The sequence below is a fragment of the Liolophura sinensis genome, chromosome 3 (assembly GCF_032854445.1).
Source record: "Liolophura sinensis isolate JHLJ2023 chromosome 3, CUHK_Ljap_v2, whole genome shotgun sequence".
In the NCBI taxonomy this organism is placed as follows: domain Eukaryota; kingdom Metazoa; phylum Mollusca; class Polyplacophora; order Chitonida; family Chitonidae; genus Liolophura; species Liolophura sinensis.
The window spans coordinates 26,211,497-26,225,326 of record NC_088297.1 but is presented as its reverse complement, the minus strand read 5'-3'; the positions used below and the strand labels follow the sequence as shown (position 1 = coordinate 26,225,326).

Genomic DNA, 13,830 nt, shown 5'->3' with positions numbered 1-13,830 from the left:
ACAAAACTTGTAATTTTACACCCTGAAGGAAGTCACATTTATTCGTGATCTACAGGTATACATTTTATATACGCATATATTTTTTTTCTTTTCAACATAGATAAAACGAACACTTTATTAATTGAGCCACACGATTTGGATATGAAATATATATACACAAATGTAAATCCCATTAACATACAACATGTTTCATTTTTACAGTGAAACAAAAGCATTTTACGGTTTTAAGGTAACTGACAACTGTCTAAATATTCTTAACAAAGGACCATCTCAATTTCTGGAAAGTAGTATAAAATTGTCTCAGATAACAATAAAGAGCTTTCTGTAAGTTATACTCCTGCTGTGAAGAATCAGAACAATACATTTCTGCAACAAATTGTTGGATCAATGGTTAACCCATGGTAACAACCGCACACCCATGGTAACAACCGCACACCCATGGTAACAACGGCATACCCATGCAATAGAATACCCTACTTGGTATATTCAGTCAAAACGTGTACCAAACGTAAGGTGTACTAAACCTTACGAATCCAACAACAGGTTTTGGCTACAATGAGTTAAATAATACGTTATAATTTGCTGAAATTCCTTCTCCAGTCTGATTCCTGACTCATTATACGTAATACTGACGTGAAAGGCAAGACTCAATTCTTCAACCTCTGACACAGAAAGACTACAATCTGAAATAAAGAATGCATTCTTGAACGCTAAATTTATTTTAAATTTAGCCTGTTGAAAAAAATTTGTTCTTCACCAAGAAATGTGCTACATTTACTAAACAAATTTGAAACAAATGCAAGATGCATTTCAAGCTCGTTTCCGAGTGTTAAAAAACGTCATAAAACATAACATATATTAACTAAAGGTAACTAGAAACAAATTGCAACAAACTATTACATAATGGTTTGTAGGTAGTAACAAATAATACATGACTAGTTGTATACCTCACAAATAAATATTTAACAACTGTGACTTATTCCCACAACATAAGACTTTTGTACAAGTTAACAATTACAGGTATACACAAAATGGCATTTCCATAGAATATTGGCGGCGTTAATGTAGCTGGGAGGATTGAAGCATAAAATAGAAGCATATGTTCTAACACCAGATACCACAGACAGAACACTGCTGCAGTACCAAGATTTTGTAAAATAAATTAGCAGGATTTTAGATAAGGCAGTATACTTTCAAAAAAGGGGGCCAAAAAGCCTTTTTACAAAATGGCACAACAGCATAAGATGTCAAACATAAAAAAAACCAGAACAAAAATATCCAAAAAAAAAAAGAAAGTAATAACAAAACAAACAAATGTAGACAGTATAATGTAAATCCCAATGAGAGCATTTGAGAAAATCCATTCCTTTGTTGCCCGTTGCAATGCTGTTATACATGGTTCTTATGGGATCATTTATCTTTCCAAATATGTGAAAATCAATTTTTAGAGGCAGCTTTTTTCTTAGAGTACAGCACCGTTTTCCCCAAACTAGCACCTGACAACAAAGGCTATTGGTATCACTGTCTAATGGTAGACTTTTAGAATCCATAATCTAAACTAAAATTACTCTGTTTCATTACAGTTCCTCTATTACCTCAAAAATAGCGAGTAAAGTCCCTCTCAGTCATTAGCATGATCATAATAAAATACCGTGGGCCTACCTAACACACCACACAAGCTTTGTTAGCCATTCAAGTTCAGAATTTATAATCCTATCCACCTGGCTTATCCACTTAGGTCCTGTCCATTTCCCTGCCCAGATAACTCAGTACATACCCCTCACACTAATGTTAGAAATCCTCAAGTTGTTACTGCTTGCTGGATCAACAAAACGGCCTTTCTCCAGCGCTCCAATCTTTGTAGCCTTATTCTTCCACAGTCTGTGATGAACGTCACCGAAATCTTCAGAACCCCAAAACATCCAGATCACACTGTTACAAACGCCGTTCAATAGCTTAAACCTTTTATTTATATTACTGGCAACAGCACGAAAGTTCTAGGCGTCCTAAATCTCTGCTTGAAGAGAACACATCAAAGTATTCTTATTCTACATGTCAATAGAAAAATACATAGTAACTGGTAAAAACCCAAACAGGGGCTTGGTTCTCAAGAATACAGAGTTCAAATCTGAAAGGGAAGACTGTGAGGCGAAACTGCAAATGTTGCTATTTGGGTTAATATACCCACTAGTAACATTTCAAGACAAGAAAGAGGTTTAGGTTATGTACTGACTTCACCAGAGTGTAGAAAGTAGAATATGAATGGTTATGATAACAGCTATCCCTACACAGCTCCATAAAATGGAGGAATTTATGAGCCTAAAGATATATAATCTATGACAATAACTTCAGACTTTGCGAGTCCATATTAAATATTAGACCTTCACTAAATTAAGATTCACTAAGTCGATACTGAGTAGTGACTGTTCATACCTTGAAATCTAGCCTATGAACCAAGACACAGACATACTATCTCATTCGTCCACGTCTTGTTAACACCTGTCTTTCACCTAATGCATGTGCACCTCTATATGTATACAATATCATTTTTTATTTACACAATACATTGAAAATACATATACTCCCCTTTTCCCTATAAGCCACAAAACCACTTTTTTGTATAAGAAATTTTCAAAATGACTGCATTTGGTCAGCACTTGCGGCTGCATGTCAATTTGACTGTACATTAATAAACATTTTCTTTTTGCTTTCCCATCCAGCGACAAATTCAACAGTTTGGCATTCAAAAAGACATAATGCACGTACACTCCTCAATATATTTATATTCAACTAATGATGCAACAAATAAGTTTTCATGTTGGAAAATCTATCTTTCAACGCCTTAAATCTGTGATCCAGCAACAAAGGGCTTGCATCCCAGCTTCCCAGGCAATCAGTTTTTTTACATCACAGGATGATTTCACAATTTTAACGGTACCCTAATATTCCCAGACTCAAACAACTAACCCAGCTTCAATCATCAATATTAACTTCTATAAAACAAATGAACTCAACAGTAGTTGGCACATTAAAATTCATAATGATTATACTGACATTCAGTATTAACTCTGGTACATATATTTTTTTTTGTATCATTAACAAAACCATTACAAAACAATTCCATCTGTAGCATACTTTAAGCCACAGGTTTGATGTTCACAGATACGTTTTATTTTAGATCCATCCATACTCAAAACACTGCTAAGAAGCCAGAACTGACGCAATGATGATGTCCAGTTTGCATTGTCAGCTACGAAACACACACAATGTTTTCCTCCTCAGTATGACATTTCCCTTGATGGCATAACATAGTCTTTTCTCACTGAATTATAGTAAGCCATTTTGGGAGTCAACATGGCACTCCATTATCCGAGGCACTGCTCTCAATATAAGTGTCAATGCCACACCAAATCTGCTGGATCCTCCAACTTCTGACACCAAACAGACTGACATTTCATCTCCGTTTCATGGGCAATCTATGTAATAAAAGTTCACTGCAATGCCTTGCAATTACGTAGCACATGTTTGCACAACACTTGCTGACACTAACTGTATCATTGCCACGATATCTATGGTTTACAACTGGAACACTGACATCATCCAAGACAGGTTCCTTCCATTGTTTACACAAGAAATACCTTGACTCATGTCCATAGCTTATTTCTGTGATTGTCTTTTATTTAGCTGTCACTTGTTTCACTGTTGCCTATCCACATATCATCATCACATTATGTCAAACAAAACTGTTGTCATGCCACACTTGACTTACTCGATATAGTCTCTGCAAGCTTACCGGAACCACTCTTGCCATCCTTCCAGTTCCAATGGTAACTTTTGACCTAGCTCTTATCAAAACAGTGACATTTCTCAGGGTTGTGCCATAATTTCATATATTCTACTTCTGACACAAAACTGAAGTTCAGAAACAAGACAATGTATCTCAGTTATTAAGATATCACAGTGTATGTTCACAAAATGTATATGTATACAAAATTGTTATTCCTCAAGTTTTCCTAATGTCATTATGTTACCTTCTCTTGAATGTCACTTTCCATTTGCAATGGATGATAAAAGTAAAATGTTCTTTGCCATAGGATATGTAAAGCTACTGAACAGGGTCACTGATGGCATTTAATATTTGTTTGGGTGTATAAAGATATCTTCTTCTGTAGTGATAAACCTATGCTAAGAAGACCAAGCAGTTGCTCCAGTTGCTTTAAGCACTTCATCTCAATCTGGCCATGGATCGTACAACAAGTACAACAAATATTTAATATCATACCAAATTAATTTTTTGTGGGGTTAGAATAAAAGCACTTGTATATGAATCTATATGAACAGAACAGATAGTGCCATTTTGGGTGACACTCAAACTGTGATTCTTGTAAATAATAATTAAAAATATGACAGCACCAGGAGGTTAAATAAATCTAGAATATGTCAGAGAAATTCAGGAAAATACATGTAAAATAAGACCAGGCTTCAAAGAAATTTTCTCTCAGCTGTACTGACTGCAGCAGTTTTTCAGCTAAGAAGAACAGTACAATAGTACTTCATTATTAGGAAGCATGTCACAAAAGTCCTCACAGCTGCTTCCCTTGAGTTTGGCAAGGGTCCATCAGAATGTTACCTGATGTATTCTGTATTACATATGTATTGTGCTTCCTTGTACAGCTACCTGTGTGCGATTGTGTCTATCCCTGTATGTCATACCCAACAGCATTATAGAACCACCAGAGGCCTACACGTGTGGTCATACACAACATCATTAGACAACACGCCAGATCTTCAGATGCCTACAGGTCTGGTCATAAACAAAGCCATTAGACAACATGCCAGACCTTCAGATGCCTACAGGTCTGGTCATAAACAAAGCCATTAGACAACATGCCAGACCTTCAGATGCCTACAGGTCTGGTCATAAACAAAGCCATTAGACAACATGCCAGACCTTCAGATGCCTACAGGTCTGGTCATAAACAAAGCCATTAGACAACATGCCAGACCTTCAGATGCCTACAGGTCTGGTCATAAACAAAGCCATTAGACAACATGCCAGACCTTCAGATGCCTACAGGTCTGGTCAAAAACAAAGCCATTAGACAACACGCCAGACCATCAGATGTCTACATGCCTTAGTATCAACTAACTGAACTGTGAATGCTTCAGGTAAGGATAAATGCAATAAGAATGGCTGAGAGAGAACAAACACTGAGCCGGCTCTCATGAGGGCGTTATGAGAATTCCATTGGGCTCTTCTTCCAACAGTGTCATTGATGACTGGACGCTGAGATTGGTTGGCGTGGCTCTACTCGTCGTGGACAAGGCCGAGTTGGACATGGCTCCGGTGACTATGGAAGCCGTCTCCACCAGTTTATTCTCCTCCGTTTGGGGAGGCGAGTGGTAGAGACAAAGAGACATGAAGAAGAAGAAAAGCGCGAGGGCTTTGCCGACCATGCTGATTCCCATCAGGTACAGACCCATGTCCTGGTCATCATAGAAGTAACACGATCCTCGCTCCTCACACTTCTGCTGCCACAGCAAACACGTAGAGTCAATCAGCTTCCCAAACAGGATCGGGCCAGGGATGGAACCTGCGTCGTGTGGGAATCAAGAAAAAGTCATTTAACTGATAGTTGCACAATGATTTATCTTTATTTGATTTGTGTTTTACGTGTACTCAAGAATATTTCACCTGTAAGATGGCAGCCCGCATTATGGTGGGAGAAAACTGGGCAGAGCGCGGGGGGAAACCCTCAACCATCTGTAGGCTAACAGGTGCTCATTGTCATACACCAGAATTTTTCAATCTATACGCGATGGTCGCCAGTTTTAAGATGGAATAAAGTGAACGTGGGGTGGAGGACAAGTACTGACCATTGACATAGTGCTGAGAAACTTTCCCACATGTGACCTAGAGATATTCACGCCATACTGGTGGCAGACAAAAGGCCTTCAAAGTAAGCTAGACTGAGTCTGACAGCGAGCCAGGTGACACCAATATTAAACAAAAAAAAAAACAAAAAAAAACGGCTTTACCAATTATAAAAGTACTGTCAAAATGTTACTATCTTAAAGACTTTACAATTAAACAGAAAACCTTGCACATGTTCTGACATATGGTAACTGTCTGTGATGTCAAATCATGCATGACAAATCATAGGTGGCAGCTCATAGGTTACAAATCATACGTCATAAATCAAAGGTTCACTGAACCAAAACTTACCTAAGCACCTTGCAATTATCCACTGAATTCCCAGGGCAAATGAGCGAGTTTCATGTGGCACACATCTGCAGTAATAAAACAACTAAGTCACCTGGTGTGCTTTTACAGTAAATACACAAACTCATCTAACGCCTTTCCCAGTAGACAAAACGTATCAAATCTACTTGAAATGTATAATTTAATTTTATTAAATATTTTTATATTTTTTATATTTTTATAAATATTCATCAGATATTTTAAGATGTACCCTAGCATCTATACATAGAAACATTCCTCAACCTTGTTTTGGGTGAGGGGGAGGTGTGTGGGGGTGGGGGAGGTGAGGGGTGGATTTAAACTACAGTTTTCCGAAGACCCCAGCTGTCAGTCTTGGAATAAAGTAGACTGTTGGGGAAACGTGGGGGGTGGTGGATGGTGGGTGTGGGGATTGGACAGTGATTCTTTTGGTTCCGCTAAACGGTACGTTCTCTGTTGAGGTCATATCTGAACATTTCTGACCAATGACATAAAATGTGAATGGAACACAGGTGTAATATTGAGATATAAATTTCTGACCAATGACATAAAATGTGAATGGAACACAGGTGTAATATTGAGATATAAAACATGCCACAAACATAAAAATTCCCAAAAAAAACCCCCAAAAAACCCACTATTATAAAATATTTCTTTCATTTTTCTCTTTTATTTCCCAAAGAAACCTAAATTAATTTACATGAATCCTTCAAAGATACAGAACTAAATGGATATTCCAACCTGGCCCGTTAAGGATCCAGCAGGGCTATCTGCAGCCTTCATAAACTCCACAATCAATTTTATCTACATTTTTTTCATTAATGAAAACTGGACATGAGAAAATGCATTTGCAAACTACTGTGAAAATGGGCCATAGCTTTGTGTTAGAACTAAAAGTTTTAATAATCGCAAAGGCTTCCATCCGCTGAATACATCTTTATCTCCCCTGACTGAATTGTATTTGTACATAAAGGGCAGGTAACTCTGATTAAATTGGTGATATTGACACCTTGGTGCACCCAAGCCTATAAATCAGAATGGGTGTTGTAGGAACGAACCTCAATGTTGCTTGTAGTGCCGGCATGCTGGTGACAAATGTTAGCAGCATGATGAAGCCGAAGAAGGGCATGAAAATAGCCAGGTAGATGCAGTCACTACTGCACTTGCCATTGATGGCGTCAAACTTCCAGTTCTGCCCAGCAGGATGGTCGATACAGGAACAGTTTGTGTACATCTGTTGGACAAACACAAAACCATACACATGTCAGACAGGCACATGATCTGGAATGAATCTAAGATATAACATTTTTTATCACATAAGCCAATAAAGGTTTTTAACGACTGATATATGAAATGTAGGTATGGTTTTCTGTGCAGGGTGTGAAGGTCCACAAATACTAGCCAGAAGAATCTCACCACGGTAATGCCAGATTCTTGTTCCAGGAAACTTTATGTTGACTACGCAAACTTCACCTTTGTCTCGCTCTCGATGGTTACTTGACATCCCATGAAACAGGGTGAGAAGTACATGATATTGTCTCTCCTGATTACTCAAACCTTACCTTTCTCTCACCCTCAATGGTTACTTGACAACCCGTGTAGCAGGGTGAGAAGTACATGATGTTGTCCATCCTGACTACTCAAACCTTACCTCTTTCTCACCTTTGATGGTTACTTGACAACCCATGTAACAGGGTGAGAAGTACATGATGTTGTCTCTCCTGATTACTCAAACCTTACCTCTTTCTCACCTTTGATGGTTACTTGACAACCCATGTAGCAGGGTGAGAAATACATGATGTTGTCTCTCCTGACTATTCAAACCCTACCTTTTTCTCAACCTTGATGGTTACTTGACAACCCATGTAGCAAGGTGGGAAGTACATGATGTTGTCTCTCCTGACTATTCAAACCCTACCTTTTTCTCACCTTTGATGGTTACTTGACAGCCCGTGTAACAGGGTGAGAAATACATGATGTTGTCTCTCCTGACTATTCAAACCCTACCTTTTTCTCACCCTCGATGGTTACTTGACAACCCATGTAGGAGGAGAAGTAGATGATATTGTCCCTCCTGATTACTCAAACCTTACCTTTTTCTCACCCTCGATGGTTACTTGACAACCCATGTAGCAAGGTAAGAAATACATGATGTTGTCTCTCCTGACTATTCAAACCCTACCTTTTTCTCACCTTTGATGGTTACTTGACAACCCATGTAGCAAGGTGAGAAGTACATGATGTTGTCTCTCCTGACTACTCAAAACTTACCTTTTCTCAACTTTGATGGTTACTTGACAACCCATGTAGCAAGGTGAGAAGTACATGATGTTGTCTCTCCTGATTACTCAAACCTTACCTTTTTCTCACCTTTGATGGTTACTTGACAACCCATGTAGCAAGGTGAGAAGTACATGATGTTGTCTCTCCTGATTACTCAAACCTTACCTCTTTCTCACCTTTGATGGTTACTTGACAACCCATGTAGCAGGGTGAGAAATACATGATGTTGTCTCTCCTGACTATTCAAACCCTACCTTTTTCTCACCCTCGATGGTTACTTGACAACCCGTGTAACAGGGTGAGAAATACATGATGTTGTCTCTCCTGACTATTCAAACCCTACCTTTTTCTCACCCTCGATGGTTACTTGACAACCCATGTAGCAAGGTGAGAAATACATGATGTTGTCTCTCCTGACTATTCAAACCCTACCTTTTTCTCACCCTTGATGGTTACTTGACAACCCGTGTAACAGGGTGAGAAGTACATGATGTTGTCTCTCCTGACTTCTCAAACCTTACCTTTTTCTCACCCACGATGGTTACTTGACAACCTGTGTAGCAAGGTGAGAAGTACATGATGTTGTCCCTCCTCACTTCTCAACCTTTACCTTTTTCTCACCCTCAATGGTTACTTGACAACCTGTGTAGGAGGGTGAGAAGTTAAAATGTTGTTGTCTCTCCTGACTTCTCAAACCTTACCTTTTTCTCACCCTCAATGGTGACTTGACAACCCATGTAGCAGGGTGAGAAGTAAAAATGTTGTTGTCTCTCCTGACTTCTCAAACCTTACCTTTTTCTCACCCTCAATGGTTACTTGACAACCCATGTAGCAGGGTGAAAAATAAAAATGTTGTCTCTCCTGACTTCTCAAACCTTACCTTTTTCTCACCCTCAATGGTTACTTGACAACCCGCATAGCAGGGTGAGAAGTACATGATATTGTCTTTGCCACAGACTGGATCCCAGATCTCACGCTCACAGTGACAGTGGTCATTACACTGCTCTGTCAGGTTGGCCCCCAGGTAACTCAGCGTTCTGCAACAGTAACATGCCGAAATATACAGGCTCCTGTTACAACAACAACATGCCCAAAATGTGAAGAAAATATGACAGCATATTTTCTCTTTCAACAAGTTATCTGCAAACCTTGCAGCTTCAAATCTGATACTGTTTAAAACAATGTTATTTAGTCAGTATACACCTCAATTTCAGATGCTCATGAAGACAGACTTTTAAGGGATTTATGAACTTTTTTGTCTTCTGACATAAAAGATTTACATGTACAAACAGACATCAAAGGTATAGAGCATACAGTACAGCTCAGGTACCAGTCAAAACCAGGCAGGTGATTAGCATGATCGTAGAGAGTTTGTAGGGGGTCTGTAGACAGACATTTGCCTGCAGAGTGAGTGATTTGTCCACTGTGACAGATCACGCACATGTAGCTGAGCACCGGAAGGCCTACGCACTGGGTGTGGGAAATTGATGACGGAAAATATAGTTCTTTGTTCGAATGATCTAAAAGATTTTTGAGAGACTAACACAATACATGACACTGAAGTAAAATATCTGATGTGTGTGTTTTTGATCGCAAAGTAGCAATCTTCTTTTAGGTAGTGATTTTCGAGCGAGTCCATGCAAGGTTTGCAATGGATCACCACGACTGCTAAAACTAGCTCAGCCTTCATCTCCCATAACAAGGTAAAAGATGGACAAATATCTTTTGTTTCTTCCATAGACGGTTTTCCTTGTTGTGGGAGCCATTTGCCAGTGAAAAATTATCTGCCACTCGGTGATTTAGAAGGGGTACGGACATTCCAACCACCCTCCCCCCCCCCCCCCGCCGGGCATTTTTTCCTCCTTATATATCTACATGTATATATGATCAGTGGAAAATATAAATATGATCTTCTAAGTGAGGTGTTTTGAGGAGACCCATCGGGTCAAAATAACCAATTTTTTTTTGTAATCTCAAAATTCTTTTCTTTGTCTTCATATGGTGAAGATTTTAAGGCCTCTGTAGCCTGTCAGGGGGTCAAAACAGTCGTTTGTTTATTTTTATATATTTACGAAATTCAGTTAGTTGTCTTTATATGGTGAAGATATTATGTTGATAATCAAAGTGGAACTTCCCATAATAATGCTGGGTGTCCTCTTATGGAAGGAAGATATGCATGTTTATGGTATATAAAACCATTAAATGAAACTGTACAGTGAAAATAAAAGTGAGAAAAGAACAGTTGACAGAAGAAACAAGACAGTATTGTGATAAAAGCCTAATGAATAGACCTGTGTTCTCTACAATTTGGAGTAAGCTGTGACAAGTCATTAATCCTTACACTTACTATATGCTAATCACTTCTCTGTCAATGGATTAACCCATAAGCCAGGAACACTGGCTACAGTCATTTTATTTACATTGCTTGTTGTTGGAAATAATGAAACATCTATTTATCATGAATAAATTCTCCGTATATTTTGTCTACTGTCCTTTTCCCATATAAGGCCTGCGTTCGTTGTACCGACTGATTGTCTTACAAAGTGTTGACTTAATTTAACTGAACGACACTTATGAAAAAAACTGCTGCACGTTTTTGCCAAAACTCTCCAGTTTGCAAATGTTGTAAATCTTTCAATGATTAAGATCTACCCTTGACTATGGATAATGGAGGACAGACCACAGACCATTATATTCACTTATGGGGAGGGGAAAATGTCCAGGAGGGGAAATGTCGCGCGGGGGGGGGGGGGTAATGTCTGGAGGGGAAAATGTCCTACATTCCATTTAGATCACTAAATTGACACTTGGAACCTGACATGCAATGCAACAACAACGCGCTATTACTATATGAATTGTATGTACAGAAGTGGTAAAAAATAAAACATGACACAGGACAAGTCAAATTTTGTCTGTACGACTGTTGAGAATTTGTAGTTAAATACTTTTTTTTCTGACCCTTTGTTACCACAAATTGCCCGCATGGAATTCAATCCACTTTGTTAGTTTATGCTTAATAATACATGGTTTGCACCAACACCCAGATGAATTCAGATATCAAAGTTTATCAGTGAACTTGAACAAAAGTTGAGGCAAACTGTACGTGAATATGTGTACCAATAAACATATGGTTATAAGTTGTTTTTTTTTTTAAAGGGACAGTAATGTTTTGCTGCTTACTATACTTGTGTAAAAGAATATCACCGGTAGCAACAGTAAATGAGATTATTGTGGGCTTAATCTGGGATTAACTTTATTAACTGACACACACTGGTTCTGAAAACCGTGAACAATAGGAATAAATTAACCTCTGAAAACTGGCTGTTGGGGCTGAATTCACTGTTTCTGTGTAAATCCCTCTTCTGTACAACTCCCTGAGTGGCAATTTAGTCAGCAACTGAGCATGTCTGTATAGACAATCAATGATGTGGGCTAATCTGTACAACTCCCTGGGTGGCAATTTAGTCAGCAACTGAGCATGTCTGAAAAGACAATCAGCAACTGAGCATGTCTGTATAGACAATCAGCAACTGAGCATGTCTGAATAGACAATCAGCAACTGAGCATGTCTGAATAGACAATCAGCAACTGAGCATGTCTGTATAGACAATCAATGATGTGGGCTAATCTTGTAAGCTTCACAAATTTCATTGGGTGGTCTTGATTTCCTTTTTTAGTTCTTTTGATATGAGGCTGACAAGATCCTTGCAGTAATAGGAATACATGATGTTATTTAGGTGTCACCTTTATACAAACGTGACAAATGATAAGACATCAGTGCGAAGGATCACGCAGAGGTTGAGAGTGCTGTTTGCCGGTGTTGGGGCGATGTCCTAGGCAAGAAGTGTGCACTACTGCACATGCTTTATTCACAAGGAAGCCGCATTAGTTTTTTAAATTCATGAGAAGATTTGGCCAGCATACTATAAAATATCTGTTACATGGTTCTGTATGGTATAATTTAAATGTAATTCTAAATCTGTGCGCTGACCGTCGACACCAGTCGATCATTTGATCGCATATTTACTCCGCATATTCAAGTTGATTTTGTTGCGCAGAGGTAGGTTACACACTGCAAAATAAACTTTTCACTTTTCAGGGCTGGTATATGTTCAAATAGCTGAAACACAGGCTGCACCGCTTGCAAACAAGGATGTGTCTGTAGACAGAACTGTATCCACACCTTCCGACGATAATCCTGCGCTCCTCAGCAGGTCTCCCACACAGCCCAGTAGAGGGTTTGTCACACACCAGTGGAGCATTATTCAGTATCCCGGAGCGCGATACGAGCGGTAAACAAGTGCCTTTTAACCTGAGCTGTACAGTAGGTGTGACTTTTAATCTGAGCTGTACTGTAGGTGTGACTTTTAACCTGAGCTGTACTGTAGGTGTGACTTTTAACCTGAGCTGTACCGTAGGTGTGACTTTTAACCTGAGCTGTACTGTACATGTATCTGAAGGAAATGGCATAACTGATGTCTTCTATCATGACGCATGTAGGTTTTTAGTTTTTCTTACACAAAGGGCCACCCTTAAAGGCAATAATGCAGAAGAAAGTTAGATGCTGCACCGTTACACCAAAGAGAGATGCTCTGATGATGAAGGCGCATTTTACTCATTTACTCATAACTCCATTTTATCAGACACATGCGGCAATACTGTCTTTGTGCAACTGGACACGTGGCAATACTGCCCTTGTGCAATCAGACATGTGGCAATATTGCCCTTCTGCAATCCGACATGTGGCAATACTGCCCTTCAGCAATCCGACATGTGGCAATACTGCCCTTCAGCAATCCGACATGTGGCAATACTGCCCTTCTGCAATCCGACATGTGGCAATACTGCCCTTCTGCGAGACTCCACGTTGTTTCTGGTATAAAATCTGTCTAATCATGATAATAGATCCTCACGTGTTATCAGCGTCCGAGTGGTAGGGAATGTTGACTCCAGCAAACGGGACGGTGCGACACTGGACCAGGAAGACGAAGATGAGAGTGAGGCTCGTTACTGTGGTGCACAGACAGAGACGGATGATGCCCGGTACTCGTAGGTCAAACCGTTTCACCAGGTACCCACCCAGTAACGTCCCACCTCCACCGGCGGGGATCGCTACAAAACCTAAAACACCAGAACAATGTTCAATAGCATTATCAACACGGAGAACCAAGAGTCAAGCAGCTTTGTTTGTTCTTTTTCCTCTGTTAGTTGTAATGTAGCCTAGCGCAGGGCAGGTGATGGCCAGCGTATGGCCTTTCACCTCACTCAGTTCCAATATAACAACCACAACCAGCGTATGGCCTTTC

General features: G+C 39.4%; 1 protein-coding gene across 4 annotated transcripts in view; it reads right to left on the bottom strand.

Annotated features, from left to right (window-relative positions):
• Nucleotides 1-4,967: 4,967 nt before the first annotated feature.
• Nucleotides 4,968-13,830, bottom strand: part of LOC135463629 (solute carrier organic anion transporter family member 4A1-like) — a 123,325-nt gene continuing 114,462 nt past the window's right edge. For all 4 annotated transcript variants that reach the window (XM_064740972.1, XM_064740971.1, XM_064740974.1 and 1 more), the window contains 5 exons: nucleotides 13,438-13,645; nucleotides 9,405-9,561; nucleotides 7,300-7,475; nucleotides 6,227-6,291; nucleotides 4,968-5,594 (listed from right to left, as the gene is read on the bottom strand). In XM_064740972.1, the coding sequence (XP_064597042.1) occupies nucleotides 5,224-5,594; nucleotides 6,227-6,291; nucleotides 7,300-7,475; nucleotides 9,405-9,561; nucleotides 13,438-13,645 (977 nt within the window). In that variant the 3' untranslated portion in view covers nucleotides 4,968-5,223. The remainder of the gene's footprint in view (nucleotides 5,595-6,226; nucleotides 6,292-7,299; nucleotides 7,476-9,404; nucleotides 9,562-13,437; nucleotides 13,646-13,830) is intronic.